At 54.2% G+C, this 27,142-nt stretch overlaps 9 protein-coding genes and 1 non-coding gene across 10 annotated transcripts; 7 read left to right on the plus strand and 3 right to left on the minus strand.

Annotated features, from left to right (window-relative positions):
* Positions 1-328: 328 nt before the first annotated feature.
* Positions 329-632, plus strand: BDP81DRAFT_334004 (cytochrome-c oxidase chain VIIc; the record flags this gene model as incomplete). Its single annotated transcript, XM_060585718.1, has 2 exons — positions 329-542; positions 604-632. The coding sequence occupies 2 exons, from the start codon at positions 329-331 to the stop codon at positions 630-632; spliced, it is 243 nt and encodes an 80-aa protein (XP_060438477.1).
* Positions 633-1,360: 728 nt separating this feature from the next.
* On the minus strand, positions 1,361-3,053 carry BDP81DRAFT_334110 (pentatricopeptide repeat domain-containing protein; the record flags this gene model as incomplete). Its single annotated transcript, XM_060585730.1, has 3 exons — positions 1,361-1,891; positions 1,934-2,879; positions 2,965-3,053. 3 exons carry the CDS (start codon positions 3,051-3,053, stop codon positions 1,361-1,363), a joined length of 1,566 nt encoding a protein of 521 aa, XP_060438478.1.
* Positions 3,054-3,601: 548 nt separating this feature from the next.
* BDP81DRAFT_334292 (37S ribosomal protein Rsm25) lies at positions 3,602-4,396 on the plus strand (the record flags this gene model as incomplete). Its single annotated transcript, XM_060585754.1, has 2 exons — positions 3,602-3,978; positions 4,042-4,396. 2 exons carry the CDS (start codon positions 3,602-3,604, stop codon positions 4,394-4,396), a joined length of 732 nt encoding a protein of 243 aa, XP_060438479.1.
* Positions 4,397-4,579: 183 nt separating this feature from the next.
* BDP81DRAFT_386144 (oligosaccharide biosynthesis protein Alg14 like-domain-containing protein) lies at positions 4,580-5,962 on the minus strand. The gene is made up of 3 exons (XM_060587003.1): positions 5,770-5,962; positions 5,488-5,711; positions 4,580-5,430 (listed from the first exon to the last, which is right to left on the minus strand). The coding sequence occupies exons 2-3, from the start codon at positions 5,623-5,625 to the stop codon at positions 4,729-4,731; spliced, it is 840 nt and encodes a 279-aa protein (XP_060438480.1). The 5' UTR covers positions 5,626-5,711; positions 5,770-5,962; the 3' UTR covers positions 4,580-4,728.
* A 462-nt stretch (positions 5,963-6,424) lies between these two features.
* On the plus strand, positions 6,425-8,523 carry BDP81DRAFT_400223 (Ima1 N-terminal domain-containing protein; the record flags this gene model as incomplete). The annotated part of the gene is made up of 3 exons (XM_060588660.1): positions 6,425-6,430; positions 6,485-7,321; positions 7,375-8,523. The coding sequence occupies 3 exons, from the start codon at positions 6,425-6,427 to the stop codon at positions 8,521-8,523; spliced, it is 1,992 nt and encodes a 663-aa protein (XP_060438481.1).
* Positions 8,524-14,012: 5,489 nt separating this feature from the next.
* Positions 14,013-15,118, plus strand: BDP81DRAFT_400224 (tyrosine phosphatase; the record flags this gene model as incomplete). Its single annotated transcript, XM_060588661.1, has 3 exons — positions 14,013-14,512; positions 14,572-14,764; positions 14,822-15,118. 3 exons carry the CDS (start codon positions 14,013-14,015, stop codon positions 15,116-15,118), a joined length of 990 nt encoding a protein of 329 aa, XP_060438482.1.
* Positions 15,119-16,162: 1,044 nt separating this feature from the next.
* BDP81DRAFT_466013 (uncharacterized protein) lies at positions 16,163-16,671 on the minus strand (the record flags this gene model as incomplete). The annotated part of the gene is made up of 2 exons (XM_060594349.1): positions 16,163-16,524; positions 16,596-16,671. 2 exons carry the CDS (start codon positions 16,669-16,671, stop codon positions 16,163-16,165), a joined length of 438 nt encoding a protein of 145 aa, XP_060438483.1.
* An 806-nt stretch (positions 16,672-17,477) lies between these two features.
* Positions 17,478-18,616, plus strand: BDP81DRAFT_334185 (DnaJ domain-containing protein; the record flags this gene model as incomplete). Its single annotated transcript, XM_060585737.1, has 2 exons — positions 17,478-18,021; positions 18,084-18,616. The coding sequence occupies 2 exons, from the start codon at positions 17,478-17,480 to the stop codon at positions 18,614-18,616; spliced, it is 1,077 nt and encodes a 358-aa protein (XP_060438484.1).
* Positions 18,617-19,194: 578 nt separating this feature from the next.
* On the plus strand, positions 19,195-19,268 carry BDP81DRAFT_t358. Its single transcript has one exon. It is a non-coding gene; the product is annotated as a tRNA-Asn (tRNA).
* A 4,119-nt stretch (positions 19,269-23,387) lies between these two features.
* On the plus strand, positions 23,388-26,851 carry BDP81DRAFT_441287 (uncharacterized protein). The gene has a single exon (XM_060591584.1). It carries the CDS (start codon positions 23,866-23,868, stop codon positions 26,629-26,631), a length of 2,766 nt encoding a protein of 921 aa, XP_060438485.1. The 5' UTR covers positions 23,388-23,865; the 3' UTR covers positions 26,632-26,851.
* Positions 26,852-27,142: the final 291 nt, after the last annotated feature.

Genomic DNA, 27,142 nt, shown 5'->3' on the forward strand with positions numbered 1-27,142 from the left:
GGGGTTGAAGTTCAATCCAGATAGGGAAGGCGGTGACCGGCCATCGCAGCTTCGAAATCCCAGTCCCGGGACTGGACCGTTTGCCGCCTACCTGTGGCTTGGGTGCAGTCACGTGTGATTACATAACCGGGAAACAGGAACTTGGAGATCTTTGGAGCTAAGCCGGCTGCACTCTCTCAGACCACTCTTTTGGATGACTTCAACACCACAACCGCATCTCTCTATACCCCCATTGCGCCTCGCGATCGCCTCATAAAACACCGCCAAAGTAACTACAACCTCCCGAATGCCACCCAAAGTCCAATTGACGCTAACCCGACCCCCGTAGATGTTCGCCCGTGCCGCCGCTCGCGCGGTCCCCAAGACCCCTTCCATGGTCGCCCGCCGCGGCTTCCAGACCACCCGCTCCCAGATGTCTTCGCCCTACCACTACCCCGAGGGCCCCTACACCAACATCCCCTTCAACCCCAAGAGCAAGTTCTTCGGTGTTGGCTTCTGGACCTACTCCTTTGTCGGCTTCTTCGCCCCCTTCGGCATTGCTGGTGCGTGCTTTTTACCGTGCCTCCGAATTCCGCCGATATCGAATACTGACGAGATTCACAGCTTGGCAAACCTACAAGCCCAAGGCTTAAGGGCTCACTTTGCACAATTTTTTTTGAGTCGATCGCCACTGTAGAGCTTGGATGGGGTTGAGGGAGGGCGACTGTGTACACAAGCAGAAATAGAGACTTTTCGTCCTCAGTGGATCAGCAGGGAAACTGAAAACACACTCTGTCCGTCGCGTCGTTCTACGTGATAAATATGAATAGCGGACCTTGGAGCCAGATCAGACTCCAGAGTATATCTGCGCTTGAATGTGCGACAGAGGTCAATCGGGATGGAAAGTGCAGTCCACTCCCCAATTGGCAGACAATTACCTCGTGTAAGCATTAAAACGTCTAAACCACTCAAGGGCCAAAAAAGAGCTCACCTCGGTAGGCTACATCTCTTGGTGCACTTGCTGGGAATCGAACTCGAACTCGTAGCCTGTCGTCGAGTAGGCTGTGGGCGTAATTGATTGTTGACCTTAGACCATTCCACTACCCAGCCAGTTTGTCCTGACTCCCCGACCTAGAGGAGCGCCTGCTGTTGCTGGTGACAGGAATGGGACTGAGGAGGGTTATATAGCCTTCTTTCGTATATTCACATCATTGAAAAGTTATCGGATGAAAGCCTGGTGGGTACGGCCGGCAAGGAGGGAAGGAGGGCTAACCAAGGTGTCAATCATGAGCAACAGCTAGAGTATGTAACAGGCTTTCAACGGAGAGGTATGGACAGGGAATCGAAATTACTGGTATCTTTATCTATAGTATAGGTTGTTTTACATAGGCCGTTTCCTGACTGCCTTGTGTTTCTTCTGCTGTCCCGGCCCATGCCGAGAGATGAATGACTCCTTCCCGTCCATGAGTCTGGCGAGATAATGATCCATAAAGTCCGCCCTGTCCGGCGCCAATTGCCATCTCTTTTTGAATTCTTCGTACACCTCCAAGACCTTTTCGTTATTTGTACATTTCATGAAGGCCCGAAGAGCCCAGATCATGAGCCAGGTATCAAGTCTTAGACCCTGGACTTTGTTGTCAATCGCCTCAAACAGCGCAGTCAAGACATTCTCAAGCCGTTCACCTGTCCAGGGAGAGAATGGAGATGCGCCGTACTTGCTAAACCCTTCAAATATGGCAAGGAAGATGCTGCCGTGAACCAGCACCTCGAACTGTGGCATCTCGTCTAGAAACTGAGCAGTCTTACTCAAGTTTCCCTTTGTAATGGCGAAATGCTTAATCAGGATGCGGTACGTTCGCATATCCGGAGTCTCATGTGCGAGCTCTTGCAGCTGTTGTCGAAGCTCTGGTATCTTTTTGCTGACGCTTGCAAACATGGAGTGAATATGGGTAACGGCCTTCTCCATTGAATGGTCCATCAGGGGTATCTTGGCAGCCGCCGAGTAGCTGTCCTTCATGTAACCGTACACCTTCAGCGCCGCATCCTCGTCCCCACATCTCAGGAAGCTAGAGATGACGCAGTTGAGCACCACGGTGTCGACCATCTCCCCGGCCTCCACCAATTCCTTATATGCAGCCCGGACACCGTCGGGATCTTCGCGGAGCCCAAAGAAATGAATCAGGCTTACGTGGTGAAAGCGGTTGAAGCTATATCCGCGCTTCTTCATCTCCTCGTAGAGCATCTCGGCCAGTGCGAAGTTTCCCGCCTTGGACGCCGCGTCGAAAAGGATGTTGAAAGTGACAGCGTTCCCCTTTACTCCAGACAGCTTTTCCATCTCCTTCCACAGTTGTAGAGCAGCCTCGGCTTCGGTATCCGTGACTCTTCCAACATATCTGCTTGCCAGGGCCAAGGCATGGTTCCATTCGCTTTGTCGCAGTGCAATCCCGCAATCCTTCGCGTCACCGATGAGGGAGAAGTACCGAAGCATCGTCTGCGTCTCCTTCTTGAGTGGTGTGCCAAAGATCTTGAGCAAGCGATGGCGCAGCTTTGCCGGCATATATATCATCCGAGGTTCCGGAAGCGCCGCGTATAGACTGTGTATGGAGTCGAGATCAACCCTCGCGGGATATCTCATCTTGGTGCTTACAGCAGTGCCAAGCTTGGTGACCAGCTGCCCTATATCTTCGTCGCCGCGCAGTGCTTCGTGATAGGACGGGTACTGCTGGTCCTCTTTCCTCTCGGATATCGTGAGCTGAGTAGGCTCCGGTTGTGCGTATCTGTTCAAGTAGGGATCCCGGGCGAGTTCCAAGTGTTCGTCCACTGTTCCAACATCCTCATGCTCCACGAAGCCAAGCAAGACGTCCTTGTCTTTCCGCAAAACGACATGATGATGTGACCGACTAGCTGAGGTGACGGCGGAGGCAGCAACCTGGCTATAAGATTGAGTTCGTCCGCGGGGGGCCGAGTTCGAGCTTATCGGAGCACGAGGGCGGACAGAAGAGGGCGCCGGCAGGAAGGTCGACAGCAGCCAGGAGGCTGTCCGAGGACATTGTGTAGCCGGTGGGCGAGAACATCGCGTGCGGTCCCTGTGGTGCTGGGACGCCGGCGCCCTCGAAGGTCTCTCGGTTCGGAGCTCTGGCCGGGAAGAAACTGCAGCTCGAGCTGCGCAGGGTCGAGTCGAGAGAATGGCACCGCATACGGACCCGTCTATCCGGCTAAGTACTTTCATGGGTTGTCGAGCATTGCGGCCAGGGCATCACCGTTCCATCGAAGAGCACGCGCTCGCTGGCGAGTAAGGGAATGGGAATTGGCGTTTTGGGATCGTTTGGTGAGCTGCCAGCTGCGTTACTAAAAGCTCCGGGATGATTGGGATGGGAATATTATTTCGCTGGTGAAATGCATGGGTAGAGTGGGGCCGACCGCGAAAGTCGGTCCCGGCGTTAGGATTGGCCGACGGTCCAAATTTCTGAGTTGCAGTTTGCGACCGACGAAGCTCATCACCTGCAAAGGCACCCCAGACAGGATCGATCAGTCGTGCCACCTCCGCCTCGATCTCAACCGTGAGTCTCAATTCTCCAGAGTCTGCAACTGACCAGAATTCTGACAAGCTCGATAGGTCAAGATGGGTCGCCAGATCAGGCCTGCGCGGATCTACCAGACCGTGAGCCAGGAGCTCAACTCCAAAATCCTCCCCCAGTATCCCGTCTATGAACCACCATGGTTCCAGGTCATGAGGGATATCCCCCCTTCCGAAATTATTACGAGGCCGACGATCGTCAATACCCAAAACTCCAACCGCAAGCTTCGCAAGCCTCATGGCATTTACAAACCTCAACAGATCGTACATGAGGAGGACTCCCTACGGAAGACGTTCTTCAGAGACCACCCTTGGGAATTGGCCCGTCCGAGAATGATTTTGGAGACAGATGGAAAGGACTACCAGAAATACGACTGGTCCAAGGGCGTCCGCCAATACAGAACGCCTTTGACTGGTGAATGGTGAGCTCACCCCGAACGTCCAGCTTCCCCTTCCCCTTGGAGCTACGGCTGACATCCAGACAGCGTCGTCCAGCGACAGCTTTGGCTCATGCAAAACAAAAAGCACCCGAGAGCACAGGCATACGACATTGCGAGAAAGGAGTTCTACGCGGCGCGCCAGGAGGAGGAGATTGAGAAGCGCGTCGCCAGGGAGGAGGCGAGACACGTCGGAGCGTACTTTGGCAAGAACAGATTGCAGATCGCACAGGATCTGGAAGACAGAGAATTTGAGGTCTGGAAGGGCTGGGCGGGCGCCAGGGCTGTCGCAATCGAGCAGGCGCGCACTGCCAGCTACGCCAACTTTGGTGAAGAAGCGACGGAGGAGACTGCTGCCGAGGCGGAGGCGGCAGAAACGGCGGAGGCAGCGAAGGCGGTTTGAGCAGAGAGGCCTCGCGCCTTGTAAGTATATGTACTACAAAAGTCTGTATAATACCAAATATTCCAGCTTGCCACGATTGCGAAGTGTTTTGATGCGCTCATTTCTCTGCTTGGGAAGATTGATGAGGATGTCGTGGCCGTTCTGGAGTGCTCTTCTCGCTTCAAGATCAGCGCCTACAAGGCAGTTGAATCATACGAGAATGCATTGAATGTTGGTCTTGTATTGGTGAAGAGAGCTATCGACTCGTTGCTACATAGCCTCTCTCCCATGCAAAGCATCCACTAACCTCCCTTCTTAATAGGGTCAGGAAATGATTGAGAAATGACAGATTGTCATGTCTTTCTCACAACCATACAGCCTGCATTGGTAATACCGTAGGTCTTGGCTACTTTCTCATGCTGAACCAACAACATGTCGGCAATACCAGTGTAGTGGAACAACTTGCCTGTCAGACTCAGGGTCTGGATTCTGGCCCACGACTCAACATAGAGAACTTGCATGGAGTCCTCTGGAACAACGTAGAGCATCTTGAGGAGATACGCCACCAGACCAACAATGAAGCCAGTGGCAGGGCCATTGGTGAGAATGATGTCGGGAAACTGCTGGCGACTTCTCGGGCCTTTGAAAGGCGAGGACAGCAGCAAGGGGAAGATCTGAGCCACTGACATCAGGGTTGTGAAGGGGGTTGTAAGTAGACTCTGATGGATTTTTCTGGCTCTCGCGACAATGTGTTTGTCAAAGGTTCCCACCTGCCCTCCGCCATGGGTAGTCCTGAGCTCGTCTTCAAAGGCGTCCAGGTGTGTGAATGACATTGAGTCACCGCTAGAGATGAGATAGCGGCGGTGCATGTCGGGGATGTTGGGAAAGCTGATTTCCATCATGGCCAGCATTTCCTTGGTGTGGCCACCTGAGCCCAAGACAATGAGGAAGTAAGCTCCCTTCAACAAGCCGGGACCGGTGGACTTCTTCGCAGCAATGTCAGACAAAAGAATTGGTCGTTTCATACGGGACTGCTGGATTTGAAGGTGACGGGCCTGGCTAATATCAGTATTGACTAGTTTCTTCAAAGTAAAGACATGAGGCTCAACTACCGTGAGAAAGACAACGATGGAGATGACTCCCAGCACCAGGGTTAAGAGTAGGGCCTTCCATGAGGACTTGAGGATGAGGCCTAGGCCGAGAACACAGAAAGCAGAGGCAATGCCGATCAAAGTAGATGCAGCCGCCATGTTGTCGTCCTGTAGTGATGTATTCTCTCTTAGACAGATGCCATTTCTCAATGGTACGTTGTATTGTTGCGGTTAACGAATGGAATCTGTTTAAATCGTTATTATCAGCAATGTGTTCTAAAAAACGGGGGAAATGCTACTCACAGTTTGGCGTCTCGTGAGTCAATGTTCAAAACATTGATCTTCGATAACCGATCGTTGACGATAGAGTCAGTGCTGTTTCTATCAAAGAACGAATCTCACTTTGTCAAATTAGTAAAGTCCTCACTTCATAAAATGAGGTGGACGGCTTCCAAGAAGATGCAAGTGAACTGCTGGCCGTGACTTCTCAAGTTGTCACTAAAGACTTGTGGGGACCCGGCGTGATTCAATTGGAGCAGCGCTGCCCTGAGCTTTCCGCCTTGTGCGGCGTGCCTTTGGCCAGTGTGCTACCCGTACCGGTAGTGCATCCCACTAGGAGGTTCCTGACAGAAAAAGCGGATGACCTCATATTCCTGCTGGGACTTGAAGACCCCTGGAACTTCCCCTGCTTTCTTCCAGGAACACATGCAGACCGCCCGGCAGAATCTCGAAAGTTCCGGGCTACAACAATATCAACAGAAGACATACCGTCAACCTGCATAAATGCTTTGTATGGCCTGAGGAGCCTCGAGCCTCGAACTTCAAAGCGCCATGGTAAACTTGAGAAGCGGCAGGCTACTCACCTGCTTTTATTGTGGAAAACGTTCATCAACGCGGTACGATGGGCTGATTCGAGAATTCCTCTGCCTAAAATGCGACGCGACAAACTACTTGGACGATGTTAGTAAACTAACCCACGGCGCATCGCGAGTCGCGATTCCATCTAACAGTGTACCAGCGCGGAGACATCACCGATCCTCCAGTAGCCAAGACCACGTCGGCGCCTGCTACAACGACGTATGCGATACCGCGATCTCAATCCCCCGACTTCACCACACCGTCACAGAGTATCTTCTGCCCGACATGTCTCAAGAACCAGCACCTGTTCACCAGCTCCCTGGCACAATATCTGCCCGAAGACCCAGACCACCCCGACTATGTTGAGCTCGAGAGGAACATGTACAAGTTTCGTCGACGTCTCGAACAGCGATACCCCCAGATATGCGCCCAGTGTGAGCCCAAAGTTCAAGCTCAGTTAGGTCAAGCCGGCTACACGGCGCGGACCGACCACCTACGACGCATGATGGATAGGAGCAGAAAAGTCAGGGTGGCTCCGAAGCAATTGACGCCGCTAGACATCGCGGCCAAGGTGGGCAAATGGCTCTGGTTTAGTGGGATCTCATGTCAATACCTGTGGCATGTCGCATCCTTGGCTGCTGTCTTTGCGACGCAGTTTGACGAAGGACCAATGCGAGACCCGGACGCAGATGCCGAAACGACAATGGTCCAAAGGGTTTCACTTGCTCTTACACTGCTCCTCCCTCGGCCTGACAGGCTGATACACTGGAGTTTATGGGCAAATGCTGTGAGCATTTGGTGGAACCCCAAGTTCGTTCAGGTTTTTCGTGGCTTCTCTCGCCACATACTGGGCCTGTCACACTGGTATACCTTTCAGGGGCTCATCATCTTTACAAGATTTCTGGCCATGAGAATGACCGAGATGAAAGGCGGACGATCAGCTGAAGAGAGCGCTCAGATGAGCCTCCACGGACTTATGGCTGTGTTGATGCTGGCTGTGAGTACTGTTGATCACGATCTCCTCAAGCCGATGCTGACTCGATGCTGCAGATCTACATTCTCGCCCAACGATCTGTACGTGTCGACATGACACCACTATTCCAGAACACCGGAACACCCGCTGCATCACCACCAAGACCGCAAACGGCGCAAGCTCGAGAGGACGACAACAAGAACATGGCGAATCTTCTGGACGACATTCTGGCCGAGTCCAGCCCGAGACCCGGTATTCCTCCAAGTCCAACGAGCATTGGCTCAGCATCACCAGCACTCTTTCAGCGGGAACTGCAGCACAGATCGAATAACCGAAACATTGATCTCAACACTCCGCAAAAGCTGCCCCAGCCCCAGTATTCAGAAGAAATGGACTGGTCCCCGACACAGTCCAAACACCGGGCCTTTAACGACTTTGGACCTCCAAAGGCGCCGAACCAGGTATTCGGGCAACCTGATCCAGGTCCCAACTCGAGCCCGTTCTGGTTCAAGGTTCCTCCCGCGCCGATTACACCGGCGCAGAAGCTTCGCAACGGCCCCAAGGTGTTGACGAAACCGGTGGAGAAGAAATCCATCTTCTCAACCGCCAGGACGGATGCGTCCAAGTCGCAGGGCGGAGACGCGAACGGCGACACGGGCAAGGTGGCATTCGCGCAACCCACGTTCTTCGCGCCCTCGGCATCGAACCCCAGCGATCCACGCAGCTCCTTGGCCGATCTGCTCAATTCGAGCTTTACGCTCAGCCTAGACGATGATGAAGAGGGAGAGTCGGCGATGGCGACGGCAACGAAGACGGAAACAGGAAATAAGCACGCCGAGCTTGCCAACCCCGGACCTTCGGCACGAACGGTTGGTCTGCGTAACAACCGCTTACTGGACGTTTTCACCTTGGCGATCCTGCTCGGCGCGTGGCTCCACGCGACATCTGCGTCATACCCGTACAGCCGGGACGTAACGTTTGGCGCCATGCTCCTGAGCATGGCCATTGCCATTCACCTCACCAGCGACGCAATCAGGGACATGCGCAATGAGAACACGCCCAGCTTGGCGTCCATTATCAACACGTCACTGGGGATCGGAGAGCTGGCGGTGGCATGTCACTTTGCGCTCCAGATCTGGAGTGATCGGACGCCGACGTCCGGATTACACGGCGCGTCGGTTATTGGCGTGATACTCGCACATGAGATGTGGAACGCTGCTTGCTAAGGTAGAGAAGGGGGTAATTATCCCGTAGATCCCGTTGGGGAGTTGTGGAGAAGGAGAGAATAAGAGACAACAAAAACACATGAGATGAGTAACACGAAGCATTGATTGGCATGGTACAGCGGCGTTTGTCGGAATTTGGGTACAAGGCTGCATAGGGCGTACACAGGAGAAACCATTGCCCGGGCGACGACTAGGTTATACAGAGACAAGAAAGAGGTTTCTGGACTTGGAGTTTGCGCCCTTTTGGTTTTCGGGTTACGGTGGTGTGAGCTTTGTTGTTGAATAGTTAGACAATGGTATATCGACGATGTCGAACGGTGTTACGCCCCAGTCGTCCCAGTCGTCCAACAAGTGCTGGTGGGACCGGGGCGGGAGGGCTTAGAGAAATGGGAATCACCGATCATGCACACTACCGCCGTTCCACGCAATTTTCCTCTCTCTTTTTCCCGGCCCGCCTCGCTCTCGGTCTCTGGCCATCGTTTCCCTGAGGAAATCAAACTTGTTAGCCTCGATGCGAGTGGTGTGTAGGTGGTGTGGTTCAGCTGTGTGTTTGGCACCCGCTAGCTTGCGGATTAGTGGTGCGACGGGCTCTGTTGCTTTCGGTCGAGCCGGGGCACCGTTAGGAAAGTCGTAGGTCCCAGTCGCGGCTGACTGAGCCGGACGAAATTTGATCAACCGGCTGTCCGCTGCGCTGCATGGCTGGCCTGCCATGGAATCCTCCGAGGTAGACCGACGCTACGGGCCCGGTGCACGCTAGAAGTTTAGAGAGTTGTTGCTACGAATCTACGATGCTGTTCTGAGCTAGATCGTGGTGCTTGATGGAGAGGGCTAAGTAGTCTAGCACACGCCAGAGGCAACGCCATGGCGTCGTTCATCGCATGGCAGCGTGGGCTGGGCTTTACCTGCGTGCCGTCCATGTTGTGATTGCATAACCCTACTTTGTACTCGTGGATCGTGGGGTTTCCCTCGTAGAATCTAACAAGACTTGTTCGTAGAGAAAGGTTCCACTATCGGTAGTTTACGGTCGGTCGTGCGAAACAAGCACGACAAGATGCCCAGGATCTTGTTCGGCATCTCACTTTTTGGGTCTTACGGGACAATGACCCGAAATTGTGACCCCCGGGTCCTCGATCACAAGAACACGTAAAAGTACGGCGTACCTGAGGTTGATGCAAAAGAGCCTTGAAAGATAGTGATGAGAAATCCAGGCGAGTCTCCGCCCGGCGGGACGGATGTAATCCGCCCGTTCGCGAGGTTACCAAACTTAACACCGAGATAGTTACGGGGAGTCATCCTGGTCAGCCTCATTGAGAAAATCTGACAGGCATCTGCCGCTCGGTGCCGAAAAAGGCGAGTGTGGCCGGCCTGCGGAGTACGGGTACCAGGGCCCCAGACAGGTTCTCTGTTCGGTGAGTAATAACAGCTTAGTCTTTCTAAGGTAGGATTCGGGGATTGCTTATTTTTCGCTGTGCTGCGTTGCGATTAACTTGTGCTTGGGATACCGTACTCGCACAGCCCCGTATGCCGGATTCACAGTAAGCATTGTGAACATGTACTTTTTCGTGCGATGCTTGCAGGGCCACTCCAGACATGCCGGTATTTCCGGGTGGCCACCGGGTAATGGGGAATCAGATAATCATCGTGGGCCAAAAGGTAAGGTTGTCCTTGATTTTAGGCTGGGTATGGCGGCAGCCAGCGTCGCAGGTACCGTGATAGAGGCGGCTCAAGGCCCCAAGGCTTCAGGATGTGATGAAGTGTGAGGTAATGCCGTCACTTTGGCAGCCTGGTTGAGACGGAATTGGCTGGTTCGAGGGTAGGCGACTTGGAGTGTTTGCTTTTCGAGAACCCCTTCTCTCTTTTGCGTCATGTCAGCGTGTAAAAAGGTACGCCGAGGTACCTTACATTGCTTTCCTCGCCATAGTTACCAGGAATTCGGTACAGTACAGAACCCATGCGTGGGATTCCGTACGGCTTACGCAGCCTGCCAGCCTCTTCTGAAGCCACGGATGTTTGCACCAATGTAAGTAGCATGCCACGCTCGGTTGAACCTGTGCGGGAGTTGACTGTTTTGGGCTGTGTCCGTACCAAGGGCAAATGACGTACTGGACGGGTTGTCACTGCAAAGCGAGTGACAGAATGCGATATTCTGGAATGGTGATGAAGCAATCAGGGGTCGAGAGCAGAGCCCCATGTCTTCATCAGCCGTCCCCTGTGAGATAATAGGTATGCACCTTTGGTACGCAGTACTATTCAATCCCATCATCCATGTGTTGCGTGGAATTGAAGTGAGGTCAGTTAGATCCGAGGCGGAGGCAGGACTGGAATTGAGCTGTCTTGTTCAAGGAGTCGAGCAGATGTAGCGAAATTTGGCGCCTCTTCCCGGCGGTTGCAGGACGGCTCGAACAGAAAAGAGTCACGCTGTCAGTCACGAAGATCAGTCATCCAGCTTCCATACGTCGTCAGCGCTCGATCGACGCAAGAGGAGGCTGTTCGTATGTGGCTGGTTGACGCCGTCTGAAGAACCCCCGCGTCCGTCGTCCGCGTGAGTTCCCCTACTGGCCATGACATGGCACGACAGGACGCAAGAGGAACAGTGGCCTCGAGCCGGGGCGATGCAGACGATGCAGGGCGCCTGTCTCGGAAGGCCAACCACTGCTGGACAACACCCATCCAGCACAAGTCGAGCACACGACGCGCCTGTTGATCGCTGATCGTCCATGGATGGGTGCATATTGAGAGAAAGTTATTTGGAGAATCCCTGCTTGGGTCTTCCCCCTCACTGGTCCAGTTGTTGTAGTCTACAACACACAATTTAATGTAGCTCGACCGGCGGACTGTCAGGAGAGGGGACCAGTAATGTTTCGAGAAGATGTTCCCCCAAGATGCGATTCTAATCGAGACTGGCAAAGTCTGGGGAAAAGTTGATGCTTGGTGTCCTGTTGATCCTGGTATTCGCGTTGCTAGCAAAAACAACCGTACACTCGTAATAGCATGGACGAACGCGCATCGCTTTGTCGGCCGGGTTTGAAGAGAAACCGCCACTCGCGGAAGACGGGAAGAGGAGATCACCGATCATATCAGGTTTTGGGTTGAGATAGAGAGGTCCAACCACGGATGGCGCAGAGTCTTCGTAACTGCCCGGTGTCTGTCGAGTCTGTCTGACGGAGTGGTGCCCTGGTGCTGCCACAAGAGACGTATCGGCCGGTGCTCGCCGCCTTCCCTTTTCCTCCCGTCGTCGTCGGTCGTCCTCGTGCGCCCCGTGGCTGAGAGTGGCCGATCACCTGTGGCTGCTGCGTCAGCGCTCAGATCGTCGGCGGGGTTTTTTCTTGCTACCGCTGTTTTGCTGCTTCACTGGTCTCTGCGCTTTCCTTTCCCTTTCTGTTGGCTGGTCCCTGATCGCTTGGCGGTCTGTCACGGTTGTCACAAGTTTGTTGTCGCTCCCTCGGGGCCTTTGCTGTTGAAAGCAGTCCCGAGACAGCCCACCCAGCCATCGTGGCATACCTTGACAGGCTTGCTATGGGGCTTGAGGATAATGATACTTCGTTGCGCGGCCAGCGGGGTGTCCATCTTGCCAGGTTGATGCGAGTTATGATGATGTTGTGGATTTATGATTGATGTACCAAACTCCGAGGAAGAGATGGTCGTGCATATTAATGGGAGTTGCTGGGACTGCAGTTAAGTGAATCCTCAGGTACGTACTTCGCATTTCGCATCAAGAGGGTGCTAAGAATATCATGCCTGAGGGTTGGACACCTTGGGAAAAAGGTACGTACTGCCTCAAGTATCCGTACTTCTCCTTTCCTTCCATTCACACTTTCCATGGTGCCTGGATACGTACCCAGGCCCCTAAACAACGGTCTCTGCCAGTCTGCCTCTCCTTCCAGCTTGGCTTCCACGGTCTGCGGTGGCCCCAAAGCTTAGAAAGTCAGCTCGGCTCAAACTTCAGTGGCAGAGTGGCTCAGAGTCGCACCTTGTTTGTTTGTGGTTTAGTGGGCGTACCCTTGCTGCGTCCCCCACACTGCGATCCCTTGTATATCTAGCGTTGAGATTGGGGGAGAGATACATGGTCAGCCGAGTCCTCACCCTTCCTGGCCTTTCGCTGGCCTGAGGTCTGCATTGGCCGGGTCCAGCCCACTACGGAGTACGGAGTACACGCTTGTCACCTTGAGCGCATTGCATTTTCCCTTTGATTATTTTTTTTATCCCTCTCTGATGGCTGTCTCCAGCAGAACTCCAGTGAGTCCAGTCTGAAAGTGAATTGTCCCAGCCTAGCACTCTGAAGTACTCATGTATCTTTGTGCCTGTGGGAAGGTACGGCAGGTACGTTCCTTCCCCAAATTTTGTGATGCCACCACCCCACCCCTCCTCCTTTTTTCGTGCCTTCCTCCTGGTCCTCCACTGTACCTCCGCCTTCTAAGTCCGTTCAGGTCTCTCCCGTCCCATTCACTCAGTCCCTCAGTGCCATCACCCTTTTGGTCTTCACCCATCAAAATCAATATTTTTCCCTCTTTTCTGCCACTCTCTGCTTTCTCCCTCCCCTCCCCCCTTCACAGAATTTAAACCAATACTTGGGCCTTGAACCCGAGACAACCCCCAAGGCAGATCTTTCCACTTCACTTCGTCTCGTCTTGGCCAAGCAATTCCACCAAAAGCCAAGCTATTCGTACACCAGCAAGAGAAGAAAAAGGTACGTAGCCAGCAGGCCTACCCCGTCATTCACCTTCGGTTCCATTGCAAGGCAGGGCAGGCAGGCTCAGAGGTATCTCGCCACCAGAGCAAAGGCCTGTGTGTACTTCAGCCTTCTGGCGCTGTCGCGCTTCCTCCTCCTCCTCCTCCGCCGCACCCACGTCCCGCCCACCTCACGCACCGCACCGCGGACCATTCATTCAACCCATCCCACACATTACGATGCTCATTTACTAACCCGCTCCTCCCGCGCGCACCCAGGGACCTTTTCCTCTTTCTACCTTTGCCTCACCTCTACAACCAATACCAATCAACTATCCAAACAAATCCCCGACCACTCTTCATTTCTCTCTCTCGCTTCCACAACTGGGACTCCCAAATTCGTCACCGAGACCTTGCGAGAACGAACCGTCGCCAACGCCTGCGACACCACCAACCAGACCACCCTACCCGCGATTCACGACAAGATGGACCTCAATTTCCAACTTGCCGCCCGTCAGGTTTCTGCCTGTGCTCTGTAGAGACACGCAAAGGGACATCTTTCAACATTGCCTCTTGTCCCACGGGAGGAAAAACACCATTACACGCTTTTCAACACTCCTCAAAAAATAAACTACCAACCGACACCTTGTACCGCTTCGCTCACACGACCTCTTACCCTTTCCTAACCTTCCTTCGAAACCCCGAACTCTACTACCCACGAACCCCAGAAGACATAAGCACTACAACGCCCGTGAACAGTCACGCGACCAAGCTCCACTCCACGATCACTCCACCCACGACTTACACCAATCCCCCAAAACATGGCTGGTGCCGTGGTCTCAAAACGAAGTGCGAGACAGTTCCTCGAAGACGAGGGCGGCCATCCCGCAGAACATCCCACCTACCACCCCGCGAGACGTAACTCGAAGCAAGACGATCCCATTCCTACTGAGATGGCCGACAAGTACCAAATCAAGGGCCCTTCGCGGCAAGGATCACGCGAGTCTGTGGCCGGCTCCGACTCTACAATGGAGATTACCATACAGCAGCAGATCATGATGAAGGCGATGGAAGACGAATCCCAAACGCCTGCTACTACTGGAGAGAAGACGCTGGCCAGGCGCGAAGATGGGCTTCTCAAGGTCAACGACCTGTCGAAGTCCCCCCTGGCCTCGCCCATGTCCCCTGGCATTGAGCGAGTCTTGCCTATTGACGGACGCCCCATCAACTTTGGCGTTGTTGTCCCTGGAGTCTACCGAAGCAGCTACCCCAAGCCCGAGGATTTTGGCTTCATCCGCAATCTTGGCCTCAAGTCAATCGTGTAAGTGATCACCAGTTGTCCATGCTTTGTCAGACGTTGTTCACTGACCATACTTTTAGTACTCTTGTCCAAAAGGACGATGTTGATGAGCCTTACACTGCTTTCATGTCAAGCAACGGTATTCGTCACCACGTCTTCAACATGAAGGGTACTAAGAAGGAGGCCATTCCTATCCGTACGATGAAGTCAATTCTCCGGCTCGTTCTGGATCGACAGCACCATCCTCTGCTCATTCACTGCAACCACGGCAAGGTATGTCTTAACAACTCAGACAATTTTTAGAATGTTCGTTCACTAACACGACTATAGCACCGCACTGGCTGTGTTGTTGGCGTGGTCCGCAAGGTGACTGGCTGGGAGCTCAACACCATCATCGATGAGTACCGGGCATATGCCGAGCCCAAGATCAGAGACTGTGACGTTAAGTACCTCACCGACTTTGATCTCTCAGATCTCTCCAACCTTTTTGTCCACGAAGCGAACATGCGGTTTCGGATCCGGCACTTTATGAGAGTGACGCTCTTCACTGTCTTTGTCGTCTTCGTCTGGTTCATCTCGGGGCATAGAATGCAGACGACAGCCAGACGCGTCAAAGAAGTGAAATAAGTGACCTTGTGAAGGTCGTTTCTGCATGAGGCTTGGCGTTGGGCGGATTCTTGCCGAAGTCTGAACTTGGTGGAGCGCAGCATAGCATGGTACAGCACTTCAGAAGAAAACTGGAGACTGTCACCTAGCAACGATACCCTACACAAAGAACGGAGAAGATCACAGAGCAATGATGAAAGACAGGGGAGAAGGCTGCTACAGCACCGGTGAGAGGATGATCGACGAGATGCGTCGACGTATATGAGAGGGGACAGAAGAATAAGGACACAAAAAGTTTGGTACATTAGGACGACCGCCCTTGAAGATGCAGCATTGACTGCCAGGGCTGGACCGGCTACTTCATTTTTCCTTTGTATGGATAGACAGAATACTGGGGACTCATCAAGAGCTGAGATGTCTCCTTTTGGCGTTTTAGTCGAGACTTGGGAGGTCATCGAGAATGGCATTTCATCAAGCACAGGGTTTCTTTTCTGTTGTATTGTATCACTCACTACCTCAGTGGGGTGGGTTGGACAGTTGACCATTTGGAGTGGTCATGGCCACTCTGCGAATGCAATTGACTCAAGTCATTGTAACTGATTTGTACATTTCTGATAATCGTTTGGATCGTATTCTGCAAAATCCATCCTTCTCGTAAAGTGACCGGCTCTATTGCTATTTCCGTATGCAAGCATTAATTCCCCTGAGAGCTTATCGAGATCATGGCATATGTGTATGTCGATCCATCCCCAGACGCTGCCGTTTCGCGTAACGACGTTTCGTCTCATGACTCGACGCCTCTCATTATCTAACGGACTTGTCCTATAATCGTACAATATTTCTTACAGTCGGTACTATTAACCTCCACCCTGGCTTGGCATCTCGCGCTTGTTTGAACAACTCGAAGCGAGACAAGACCATCGCATGACAGGAGAGTGGCAGCAGTCCACGACAGAGACCAGACGGAAGAACATCATGCCCTCCTCTGAACTTGGTCCCGTCGAGGTCTACTACCCCTCTAGTAACTCTCCCTTCCTCTCTCTTTCTTTTCTTTGCTTCCCTCTCTCATGACTCCCCACCCCAGCGGTTCCTCTCTTTCCTCTCCACCTCGTCCTTCTTCCGGTCGCCACTGGCATACACCCACGCGCCGGCAGCCGCATTAGCAAAGCCCATACCGATGGCGGTGCCGCGGACGAGACCCCGGGCGGAAAACTTGGTCCGCAGGGGCTGGCGACGGCGCAGGGCGAGGAGGGCGTAGAGGCCCGAGAGTGCGCAGGTGAAGCCCGCGCTGTCGGTGGGGAAGCCGGCGAGGTTGACGTAGCTGCTGAAGAGGAGGGCGGGCGCGAAGGAGACCGGGAGGATCTTGAGGGGCCGGCCGTGGAGGGCGCCGATTAGGATTGCGTGGATCGCGGGTGGGAGGGGGTTTGCTGTGGTGTGTCAGTGGGGTGAGGATGTCTTTTGGGAGAATTTGGGTTGAAGGTGAGGGGGAGATGCGTACTGCCATAGTCGTGGAGTTTGCTAAAGAATGAGGACTTTACATCTTCTGCGTCTGGGGTGCCATTGTCGGATGCCATTGTCGCTGGTGTGTTGGGGTCTCCGGCGACGTCTGGCGCAAGACTGGGCTGATTCCGCGGTCGGAGAGAGAGAAAAGGATGGATATCGTCACTGATTTTTTGGAGTCGCTAGCAGGGAGCTTTCCCTCAATGGAAGGGACCATAATAGGTAGCTGATTCCCGTATTAGTGACGTTGGCTATCGATAAGACAGGACCCTGCTCGGATGAGTCAGCTGAGCCGCATACCCAATCAGCCGGTCTGTGGTTCCGGGGCGCCGGGCGAGTCTCTCAATTTCGACCTCCATCGAGTGGACTGGGCCTTTCAAGTTGGTACAGTGTCTTGATCCCCCCATGCTGGTCGGAACCATTGCGACTTTGGTCTATTTGTCTTTCCCTTTCGCACAACCACGGGAATCCCTCCGACAAAGACACAACAAACTCCTACGTCAAGTCCTTTCACGCTCTGTCAGGGCTCGTTGAAGAAAAAGCCTCGAGTCAGCGAGCTGTTTGCTGCTACGGAGTACTGGTGCGGGGGAGCATCGCATCAGTAACGTGGGTTCTAGCCTTGCATCGCCTATCTTGCCAGATTGGCAAAACCCACCAACGCAACATCGCATCCGTCAACGACTGCGCGCACCCACGGCCGCGACGATTCTCGATCCGCCCTGCACACATTTCCTGTGCTCCCATACGTAACATTGTCAATCGCAATCATTTTCCTGATTCCGACCATCCGATAGACGACCACCTCAAACTCGCCCCGGCAACCAAATCACCACACTCAAAAAAACGCCAAAACACAAACACACACACACACAGCAAAACCATGCCGAGCGCAACAGCCTCGGGCGCCGACTCGGGCGGCGGCGCCCGCAACCGCGAGCACAACCAGGGCAACCAGGCCCGCGCCTACACCGTCGACCAGAAAGCCGCCGTACTTCGGATCCGGAAATGCTCGCCGACTGCCTTTTACGACATCCTCGGCCTCGAGGAGGTGAAGACGACGGTGACGGAGAGCGAGATCAAGAAGGCGTACCGCAAGCAGTCGCTCCTGACCCATCCGGACAAGAACGGCCACGAGAACGCCGACGAGGCCTTCAAGATGGTCAGCCGCGCGTTTAGCGTGCTGGGCGACAAGGAGAAGCGCGAAAAGTTTGACCGGTTCGGTACGGATCCCGATTCGAGGTTTGGGCAGGCGCAGGCGCAGAATCCGTTTAGCGGGTTTGGTAGGCGGCAAGGCGGCGGGGGCGGAGGAGGGGGAGGAGGAGGTGGTGGTGGTGGTGGTGGGATGGAGGAGATGACGCCTGAGGAGATGTTCCAGCGCTTCTTTGGTGGTGGTGGGTTTGGTGGTGGCCCTTTTGGAGGCGGAGGTAAGAATGAGCAGTGTCTCGCGAAGACCTATGGAGAGCGTTATGCTAACGACGACTTGCAGGTTTCGATACGGGACCTCAGTTCGTATTCAACTTTGGCGGCGGTCCGGGATTCAGAGTACACCAGTTCGGCGGAGCGCGGCCGCGGAGGAGACCGCGCGAGGCGACGGAGCAAGAGGGCGGCGGGCTCTCGACGCTCATGGGCCTGCTCCCGATCCTGCTGCTCTTTGTCTTCCCGCTCATCTCGAGCCTCTTCAGCGGCGGCGGCCCGGCGGCGCCGAGCATCGTCTACGACAACCCCAAGGGCGCCTACACGCTGGGACGGACGACGCCCAAGCTCAACGTCAAGTACTTTGTCAACCCCAAGGAGGTTGAGTCGTTCACCAAGGGGAAGCTCAGCCAGCTGGACCAGACGGCGGAGAATAACCTGGTCAGGACGCTGCGGTTCGAGTGCGAGAATGAGATGATGGCGAGGCAGCGGATGTACGATGCGGCGAGCGGGTGGTTCTTCCAGGACCCGGATAAGATGCGTAGGGCGGACGAGTTTGAGATGCCTTCGTGTAAGAGGCTGGAGACGTTCCGTGTTGGGAGGTAATAAATGCGTTTTGTGCTTCATCTGGCGATAGCAACTTTTGAGAGGAATAGAGCTGGGGAGAGGGCGAGGCAGAGGCAAGGCTTTGTATGAAATGGAAAGGGAGCTCGGAGAAGCTGAGAGACGCGTCCGGTTCACTTTTTCTGTTTGGCGTTTTCTGGGGAGACCTCTTTGAGATTCATAGCATTGTTGGGAAACTCCGCGTCGGGCATCTTCCTTTCGCCTTTGGCCCATTTTTGTTTTCCTTCTGTCGTCCTTGCGATGCAGATGCAGTATTCTTCTCATATATTCTTTCCCCTCCTCACGCCCTGACACGTCCCACCATCTCCCTCTCCCCTTGAGAATCGACATGTCTTCACGGCTACTATGATCACAGCATCCTTCTCAATTCGCCCCAATTGTCTGCCCCGTACATGCTGAAGTGGAGGCTCTTACTTGAAGTGATCCACAACCCCAAACTTCGCCTAAGTACTGGCCCCTTTGCTGCCCACAAACACGACACGATGTTCGAATCATTCCTAACCCCCACAAAATCGAGGGACTCTCAACCCACAGGAACTCCAGCAAGTTCCTCTCAACTATCCCCGATGGCACAATTGGCTAGCGCGTCAGACTGTTAATCTGGAGGTTGGTGGTTCGAGCCCACCTCGGGGAGATATTCAGTGGTTAGAATCCACATCTTCAGTTGAGGTCTGTTCTTTTGCATATTCTTTCACTTTTTGTCTTTGTCTTGTGGTGAGACTGTCCTGGCTGGTGGCCATGTAGAAGTTTTTGCTTGAAATGAAGCATTTGGTTGAAGTTGGCACGTTGTTATATTTTGGGACTACATCTGAGGATTCTTCATTTCGCTAATGAAACATGGGTTGCTACCAGTCTGAGTTACCACATGCTTCAGGGCCAATCGAAAGTATACGGTCTGCTTCCGCAAACTTATAGGTTGACGAGGTATGTTGTGAGGTAGAAAGGTGCTTGTACGGAAGGACACCTCAGCTGATTCGAGGTCCGCAGAGCAAGTAGAAGCTCTTGTCGTTTCGTCGTACCTTTGACAGCAATGTGGACAGGGGAAGCAATTCGAGAGGCAATTCAATGCGTTTCCCTGTAGGACCTACGCGTTGCTGATTTCTTCTGGGAGTATTATGTCCGGGTGAGCTGGGTGGTGGGCTGGCCGAATTTGAGAGTTTCAATCTCTGAAAATATCATGTGTCTCTGCCTTCACGAGACATCAAGGCCAAGTATGGAGTCTAGAAACAGTAATCACCTTTGAATCCGACAGCGCTCTCTCTGATACAATTATATCTGATTGAAGACTACTCTCCCTTTCAATTTGGATTACTTGCATCTCACCACCACCTCGACTGAAGAATTTTTCAAGCGCTTGGGATATTGAACTATGTCTTTTGAGTTGAAGGGTTTAGCCTTTTAACGAGTGTCTGGCCCAGCACCACCGAACCTGCGGTTTACCGTCTTCTCCATCAGGCTCTGACCGCCGCCGAGGCTTCCGGATGGATAGAGACTGATACAAGTTAGCTTTAGGAGTAAGCTCTGCACGCCTCAAAGGTTAATCCCCCTCGGAGCCGGGCAGTCGGGACGTTATCTGTGGTCATGGGCGATATACCCTCATAGATGAGAAGGGAGTATCATGGCGTATGAAGATGGCACTGGTGCAATAGTACCCACTTGGAATGAATGGTATTCGCGACTGCTCAGCTTCACTTCCATTGCGAAGACTGCGAAGTTCCGCGGGGAACGTACGAGAGATCTTCGCTGAACAAGCTCCTGTTCCTGGCCAAAATTCACCAAGATTGGACAGCTCCGGTAAGCAGGATGCTTCACAGATCTTCTGGGTTAGCTAGGAGACTTATCGGCAGCCGCAGGGGAGAACGTCGGCCGCCGTCTACCATCTTTCCCGGCCCGCCGGACCATTGACTCCTCCGGGTGCAGCACCTCACGTCCCTAGCTGCCCGAGAGGTTACTACCCGAAAAGCAGGCAGGGCAATGTGAGTGGTCAGAGTCTTTCGACCCGGGGTTCGGAGCACTTGGAAGCTTGATCTCGTGACTCCTGCGCCTCACAAGTCTCTAATCCTGACAGCCTGGGGGCATGAAGAGCTCAAAGGTTAAAATTTCTGTCGGGATATGCCCGCATACAAACGCTTGAAACAACAAGAAGGCTTCTACTGTGCACAAGAAAAAGAAGAAAAAAAGGTTTGCTCAAAGTTCAGACTGTCAATACGGAGGCCTCTGTTAACCGTCTGCTCCTTGCAATCCCAAGTTGGGTCATTACTCAGGTGAGGGCAACTCTAGTTGACACCATGGAGGCTCATCTTGGTGCTCTGAGTAAGAGTAAGAGATGAAGTGTTGCCAAGAACAATGGAAGGATGGAAAGGTGTCACGATGGAACTTTGCAATTTGGCAAGTCCGAGTAAGCAAAGGAGGCGGATACATCAAACTCTCCCCACCTAGCGTCAAACCGTCCCATGCGGCAACGAACGAGCTCTATGGGGCATGTTCGAGAGAAAGAGGTGCAGTGCCGAAAGAAGGGGCAATGGGGTGGAGGTGAGATCGGAAATCGAGATAAAATCGAGGGAAATTGATTCCCGGAACAAGGTTCGCAGGTTTAAACAATGGTCTTAATGTTAGTAAAGCCCACCCATAATGCTCCGAACGAGATTCATGCTACGAGGGGGGTCTCCTTTCACATAGGCCTGCCGTGGCTTGCCTCGTCAATGGTAGGTAAGGTAAGGAGGCTTCCAAAGCTGGAAGTACACTACAGCATCGGCGACTCCCATAAGGCCTCGTGGCAGGAGCCGGCGTGTTCCCCGTCTTTGACCCCGTCTTGAAACGGAGGCTCGGGCCTTGACGAGTTGCAAAAAGGGCTGAGGGTTGTATGAACTGTGGGCGGGCTGTATGCGCGTATACAAGCCTCGGAGCGAACATAGCTTTGACACTAACTGGCTGAGCGTCGCCGCCTCATGGCTAGCTGTTAAGGCTTTCTGAGCACTCGCGCAGCTGAACGGCGGAGTCTCTGGTGCTGTACGGAGAGGCGGGGTCTGTCCCTGCCCGGCAGAGTCACGGGCACGGAGCACCGGACGGCGGGCTGCGTCATTGCGCGGGGAGCACCCATAGGAAATATGGAGACCAGAGGGTACGTATTGTCTAGCGTGTGGCTGAAGCTGTAGACGCCACAGCTCTACCCCACCGGGGCAACGGCACGGGCACCTCTTTCCAAGGGTATCGTTTCTTGCTTTTTTCTATTTTCCACCCGCCGTCTGTGGATGTTCCATGATGATTGATTCAATCTAGTCTCGGCCGTCTGGGTCAGGCTGTAGTTGTATGGATGGACGAGAACGGCTCTTTTCTTTTGCTGCCCAGTCATATCTCGGTATCGCAATGTCGTCTGCTGAGCATCAGACAGCAGGCGGGTGGCTGGCGGTGTATTGCGCGCGTGCTGATCGAGTGGACGCGCAAGCTTTCGGCGACAGACTGTGCCATCTTACCCGGTAGCTTTGTATTGATTGACGTGAACGCATCAAGGGGAGCTGCAAATGCTAGATGGCCATTGTCGTCGTCACCATGCGTGTACCGAAATTCGCCATGTCCGCTAAAGAATACCCATGTGTACGGAGTGGTGTTTGTCTTATCTTTCTAATGCTGTTAGCCATTGGCCCGTGACAATTTTGGCCCTATGCGAGCAACGATGCTTTGCTGTGTTGTAGTATGTAGGTCTCATATGATTCCTGCATGTATGCTGTTGCCTGGCGAATTCCGCTCTGTGTACTCGGTAGACGACTCGAGGATGTATCCAAGGATGTTCCCATGGGGCGACGTCCAGCTAGGGCCAGTCAATGAGCATGGTGGAATTGCCGCTGGCTCTTTGCCGTAGGTGTCTGTATTATTCGTACCATGCGCTCAGCGCTCCTGGAGAGAGCTTCTGGTGGCAGCTGCGGTACCCTGTCCGCGTAACTCGTGGTGCTTGTGCCGCGCCGGGTCTGCATCCTGGGGCCCACTTGGTCGTGCCGCAGCGGAGAGGCGATGGTACGGAGTTGGTGGTGAAGCAAGGCGGATGGATGGTGGTGGTGGTGTTGACTACTCTGGTTCTCATTGCATGCCTTTCTGAAAACTCAGTACTGGAGATTCAAGGCAGGAATGGTAGGTGCTTAGGAGTGTTTGTCCCAACTCATGAGGCGTCCCATTGGCATCTCTAGTATCCAGGTAAGTGAGTGCGAGATAAAACGGTCGGGTACCGGCTCCAAACGTCGAAGGACAGTGATGGGGAGCGGTCGACAAGAAGAGAGAAGAGATGGGGAATCCGGGATGAAAAGAGATGTGCAGTCAGCAGTACGTACCGTTATACGAAGTACCTCTCAAAGTACGGTACTTCCTCCAAGTTCTGGTTGTCGAGGTTGGAGGTGGGGGAACTTGGAAGGAGCGAAACCTGAAAGTGTAAGGTAAGGCGCACCGCCACATGTCCAGTGCATGCCCCCCGCAGCCCGCCAGTGTTGCGCCGTATGTTTGCGTCCCGACGGGTTGCGTGGGGCTTCCTCCGTTACGACGGCTGCTGAGGCTTACGAATAGGTACAGTGCAGTGATCCAGTGCTCCTACCTTGGGTGGTGAACGGAGTATTCGTACCTGTACCAGCACAGGTACCAGGGCCACTGCTTGCTCGTTGCCGCCGCAGCTGCTGCAGGCTGGTCTTGGCTTCCATTGAGGTGCTCTTTTGGCTTCCCAGCAAGTTCCGTTCCAAGGTTCCTCAGACTCTCTTTCCTCTCCCCCAGACTGCTTGCTGCTGCAACTGCTGTGTTCCAAAACTTTGGCAACCTCCAGACATTTGGCTTCATCTTTTTTCGGCAGCCTGTCATTCACAGCATTTCGGAACACTCCGGGCTCCAAGAGCCTGTCGCTTGATCACCTATTACACCAAACGGTTTCCAGGATTGCCGTTGGTGGATTGTCTCTAGTTGGCTGCTGATCGCTTCCAGTGCAATAATTGAGAGGTTTCTATTCACAGCCCACTACGAATGACGACACCTCCTGAAGCTTCAATCTCACCCTCACCCACGCTCTCGTCCTCGCCCAGCCGCTTGCCGAACATCCTCAACCACACTTGCAGCTCTCCCAGCCGCAACATTTCCTCCAAACCGAAAGTATTCTGATCTCGCGTTGCTACTCTTTGCTTGGGACAAGCGACAGCCGCCCTCACGAACCCATTCTACCAACAAACCCCCCAGTCCGAGACCTCGGGACCCTCGTCGACATGGTTACCCGCAAGCCCGTCCCCAACGAGCCCTACCTCGACACCAACGCTGCTCCGCGAGTTGAAGACATGAGAAAGGAGCTCTGGGGCGCAACCGATTCCCCTTCCGACGTAGATAGTGTTTGGGACGACGCTTCTCAGCAAAAAGGCGCTGCTGCTCTTAGCCAACAAACGATACCCCAAGATATTCCCGAACCTTTGAAGCCCGGCGGGGTTGCGGCACAGGGCCCCGAGATGGGCAACGGAGTATGGAACGACGCTGACGGCCACCAATCTCAAACCGTCGGCGAGACAAGAGGTGATCCCAACGATGTCCCGCTGGTATTACGACCAGGAGCGCCCCCTTCACGATCCGACACAAATCCGTTCAAACGCAAAGACGTCCGCGACGACTCCAATCCAACATCGCCGCCCATCAACGGTACCCCGACGATGCCTCCGGCGCAACCACTCTCGCAAATGAGCACCGGCGAGATCAGTAATAATCCATGGCAGCCTGCCCTCGACCAACAAGCTCAGAGAGCTGCCGCCGCCAGCGCCCAGCAGTCTCTACGGACTCAGAACAGTGGAGAGTCTGAGCGCGATGCATGGGCTGCAACCCAAGAGCCAAAACTGCCCGCTATCTCGACATCTCCAGCACTGCTATCGCTCCCCTCAGAACCTACCTCACCGGCGTGGGATGACTTGCCGGAGAATCAGAGTAAGAAACCAGTTGATTTGCCAGCAGCATCGATCCCCAGCGATGCAATTGCGGACCAGAATGCCTGGGACGATGTAGGCGGACTGAACAAGGGCAAGGGAAAGGCCCCCGCCCCCGCTCCCGTTGTCCCTCCTCCCACAGTCGAAGACGGCCCCATGGACGATTGGAACCTCATCGACGTCGAGCCGCCTGCTGGCCCACCACCCGGCAGATCGCCAGCGCCAGATCAAAGCCGCGACAGGCCTGATCAGGTCTCTGACGACAAGGTGGCGCCAGCATTGCCTCCGCGGAACGGTGACGAAGAGCAACCTCCGCGCCAGCCACCGCGTCCTGTGGACGGCAAGGCCGAAACATATCAGATCAAGAACGTCCGTTGGCACGACCACAGCGCCGACAAGAACCCGCGAGTTTCGCCGATCCTCGTCCAGAATGCCAACGGCCCTTGCCCGCTTCTTGCTTTAGTCAACGCGCTCACACTTACAACCCCGCCATCTCTATCAGAGACGGCCTTGATAGAGGTCCTCCGCTCCCGAGAGCAAATCAGTCTCGGGTATTTACTAGATGCGGTCGTCGATGAGCTAATGAGGCGAACACAAGAAGCTTTGCCTGATGTTTCCCAGTTGTACGACTTCTTGAAGGATCTTCATACGGGAATGAACGTAAATCCACGTTTCGTTCCCACCCCCGAAATCATCAAGGCCTTCAAGCGCACTTCCTTGACTCACTTACACCCGACCGAACGCGACGATTTGATCCCTGGAACTTTCGAAGACACCAGAGAGATGACGCTGTACGCTGCTTTTGCTATTCCGCTTATCCATGGGTGGCTGCCCACTAAGAATGATCCGGCCTACCCTGCTTTTGAGCGCCAGGCGGCCTCGTTTGAAGACGTGCAAACGCTCCTGTTCCGAGATGAGGAGCTGCAGGAAAAATTGGGGTCATTGACGGAAGAGGAGGAGCGGATATACTCAGACATACAGTCGATAAAGGCGTTTTTGGAGACTTCGGCTACGCAGTTGACGCCGTCTGGACTGGAGGTTATCACAAAGGCCATGAAACCTGGCTCTTTCGCCATTCTCTTTAGGAACGATCACTTTTCAACCCTGTACCGGCACCCAGCGACACAGCAGCTGTTGGTGCTTGTCACCGACGCAGGATACGCCACCCACGACGAGATTGTTTGGGAATCCCTAGCCGACGTGAATGGCGAACGTACGGAATACTATTCTGGTGATTTCAGGATCGTGGGCGGGGAGCAGCCGCAAGGCAACTCCCGGGGACAACCTACTATGAGGAACAATGCCCAAAACCGACCGAGAATCGATACGAGTAGCGCCAACGAGGGAGGCTGGACTACTGTGCCCGGCCGCGGCCGCAACAAGCACCTTGAGGCACCAGCACAAGGTGACGAGATGCCCCTGTCGCCGAATCACGAGCAGGAGGATCGAGATCTTGCCCTGGCGCTTCAGCTGCAAGAAGAGGAGGAACAACGCCATCGTGCAGAGCAGTCGGCTCGTCGGCGCGAGAGCCAGCTTAGCGAGCAGTACATTGAGCAACAAGCCCGACTGCAACAAGGGCCCACGACAAGACGTGCAGCCGACAGGCAGGCTGCCCGAACTGGCACTGGCGCACGTAGTAGCAGCAATGGCAACTCGACGGCCTCTCGCGGTAGCCGCCGGAACTCGAGCACCAACGTCAGCAGCGCAGCGGTACCGCCCACGTCGGGTCGGCAGCCAGGACAGCCGCCTCAGATGGTGCGACCGTTGGTTCCGCCGACGGTTCCTGCGCGTCGACAAGGTGTGAACCGGCCGGCTGACGAAGGCATGGACGATGCCCCACCGACGTATGAGCAGGCGCAGGCGGCTGCCAAGTACGAGCCACCTCCTGGGCACCCTCACCATCATGCGAGCAGTCCCGTCAATCGGCAAGGGAACGGTGCTGGGCCGTCATTCCCGCTGTCGCCTTCGCGGCCGGGGATGAGCGGCGGTCGTGGGCGCGTGCTGGGTCCCGGCGGAGTGGTAGGAAGTTCGCAAGGAGGAAGGGAAAGGGATTGCATCGTCATGTGAGCGAAGGCAGATCCGGTACTTTCTGATGATTTGGGCGTTTTCGTGTCATTTGAATTATTGCGCAAGGCATGGACAGACGAAGACTCTGACAAGCAGAGTTGGAAGAGCTTTTTGCTGTACAAACATTTCCTCTCAGCGGGCGGCGTTGGAAATAGTGGCTTTATAGGATCGGTAGCTGATGAATGGAAGAAGACGCATGATCATGTGGCTTACGTTGGAATCTCGCTGGGTATCTGTGAAACATGCGCAAGATTTGCTAAGAAGTTCCGGATATATTGAGTCTGATATCTTCCTCAAGCTGTGGTGGAGGCTGCAAGGGGTAGCTGTGCAGAACAGCTCAGGGGACCCCGCCAGTAGCTCGATCGAATAGGGAAAGCGGTCAAACAAACCGTGGGCGAGCCTGCAGGGGCTTTAACGCGTCGCAGGACCGGGGCCCGGAGCTCCCGCCGCCAATTCCACCACAGCAGCTGCTTGATGTCATTGATTTTGTGTTGTGTTGCACTTTCCACGT

This window comes from Colletotrichum phormii (assembly GCF_030913505.1).
Source record: "Colletotrichum phormii strain CBS 102054 chromosome Unknown BDP81scaffold_35, whole genome shotgun sequence".
Lineage (NCBI taxonomy): Eukaryota > Fungi > Ascomycota > Sordariomycetes > Glomerellales > Glomerellaceae > Colletotrichum > Colletotrichum phormii.

Excerpts from the sequence above, each read along its gene's own strand:
- BDP81DRAFT_386144 (XM_060587003.1), bottom strand. The coding sequence starts at position 5,625 with ATGGCGGCTGCATCTACTTTGATCGGCATTGCCTCTGCTTTCTGTGTT. Across the intron at positions 5,431-5,487 it reads CCATCGTTGTCTTTCTCACG|GCCCGTCACCTTCAAATCCA; the intron begins GTAGTTGAGCCT and ends GATATTAGCCAG.
- BDP81DRAFT_441287 (XM_060591584.1), top strand. The coding sequence starts at position 23,866 with ATGGTTACCCGCAAGCCCGTCCCCAACGAGCCCTACCTCGACACCAAC.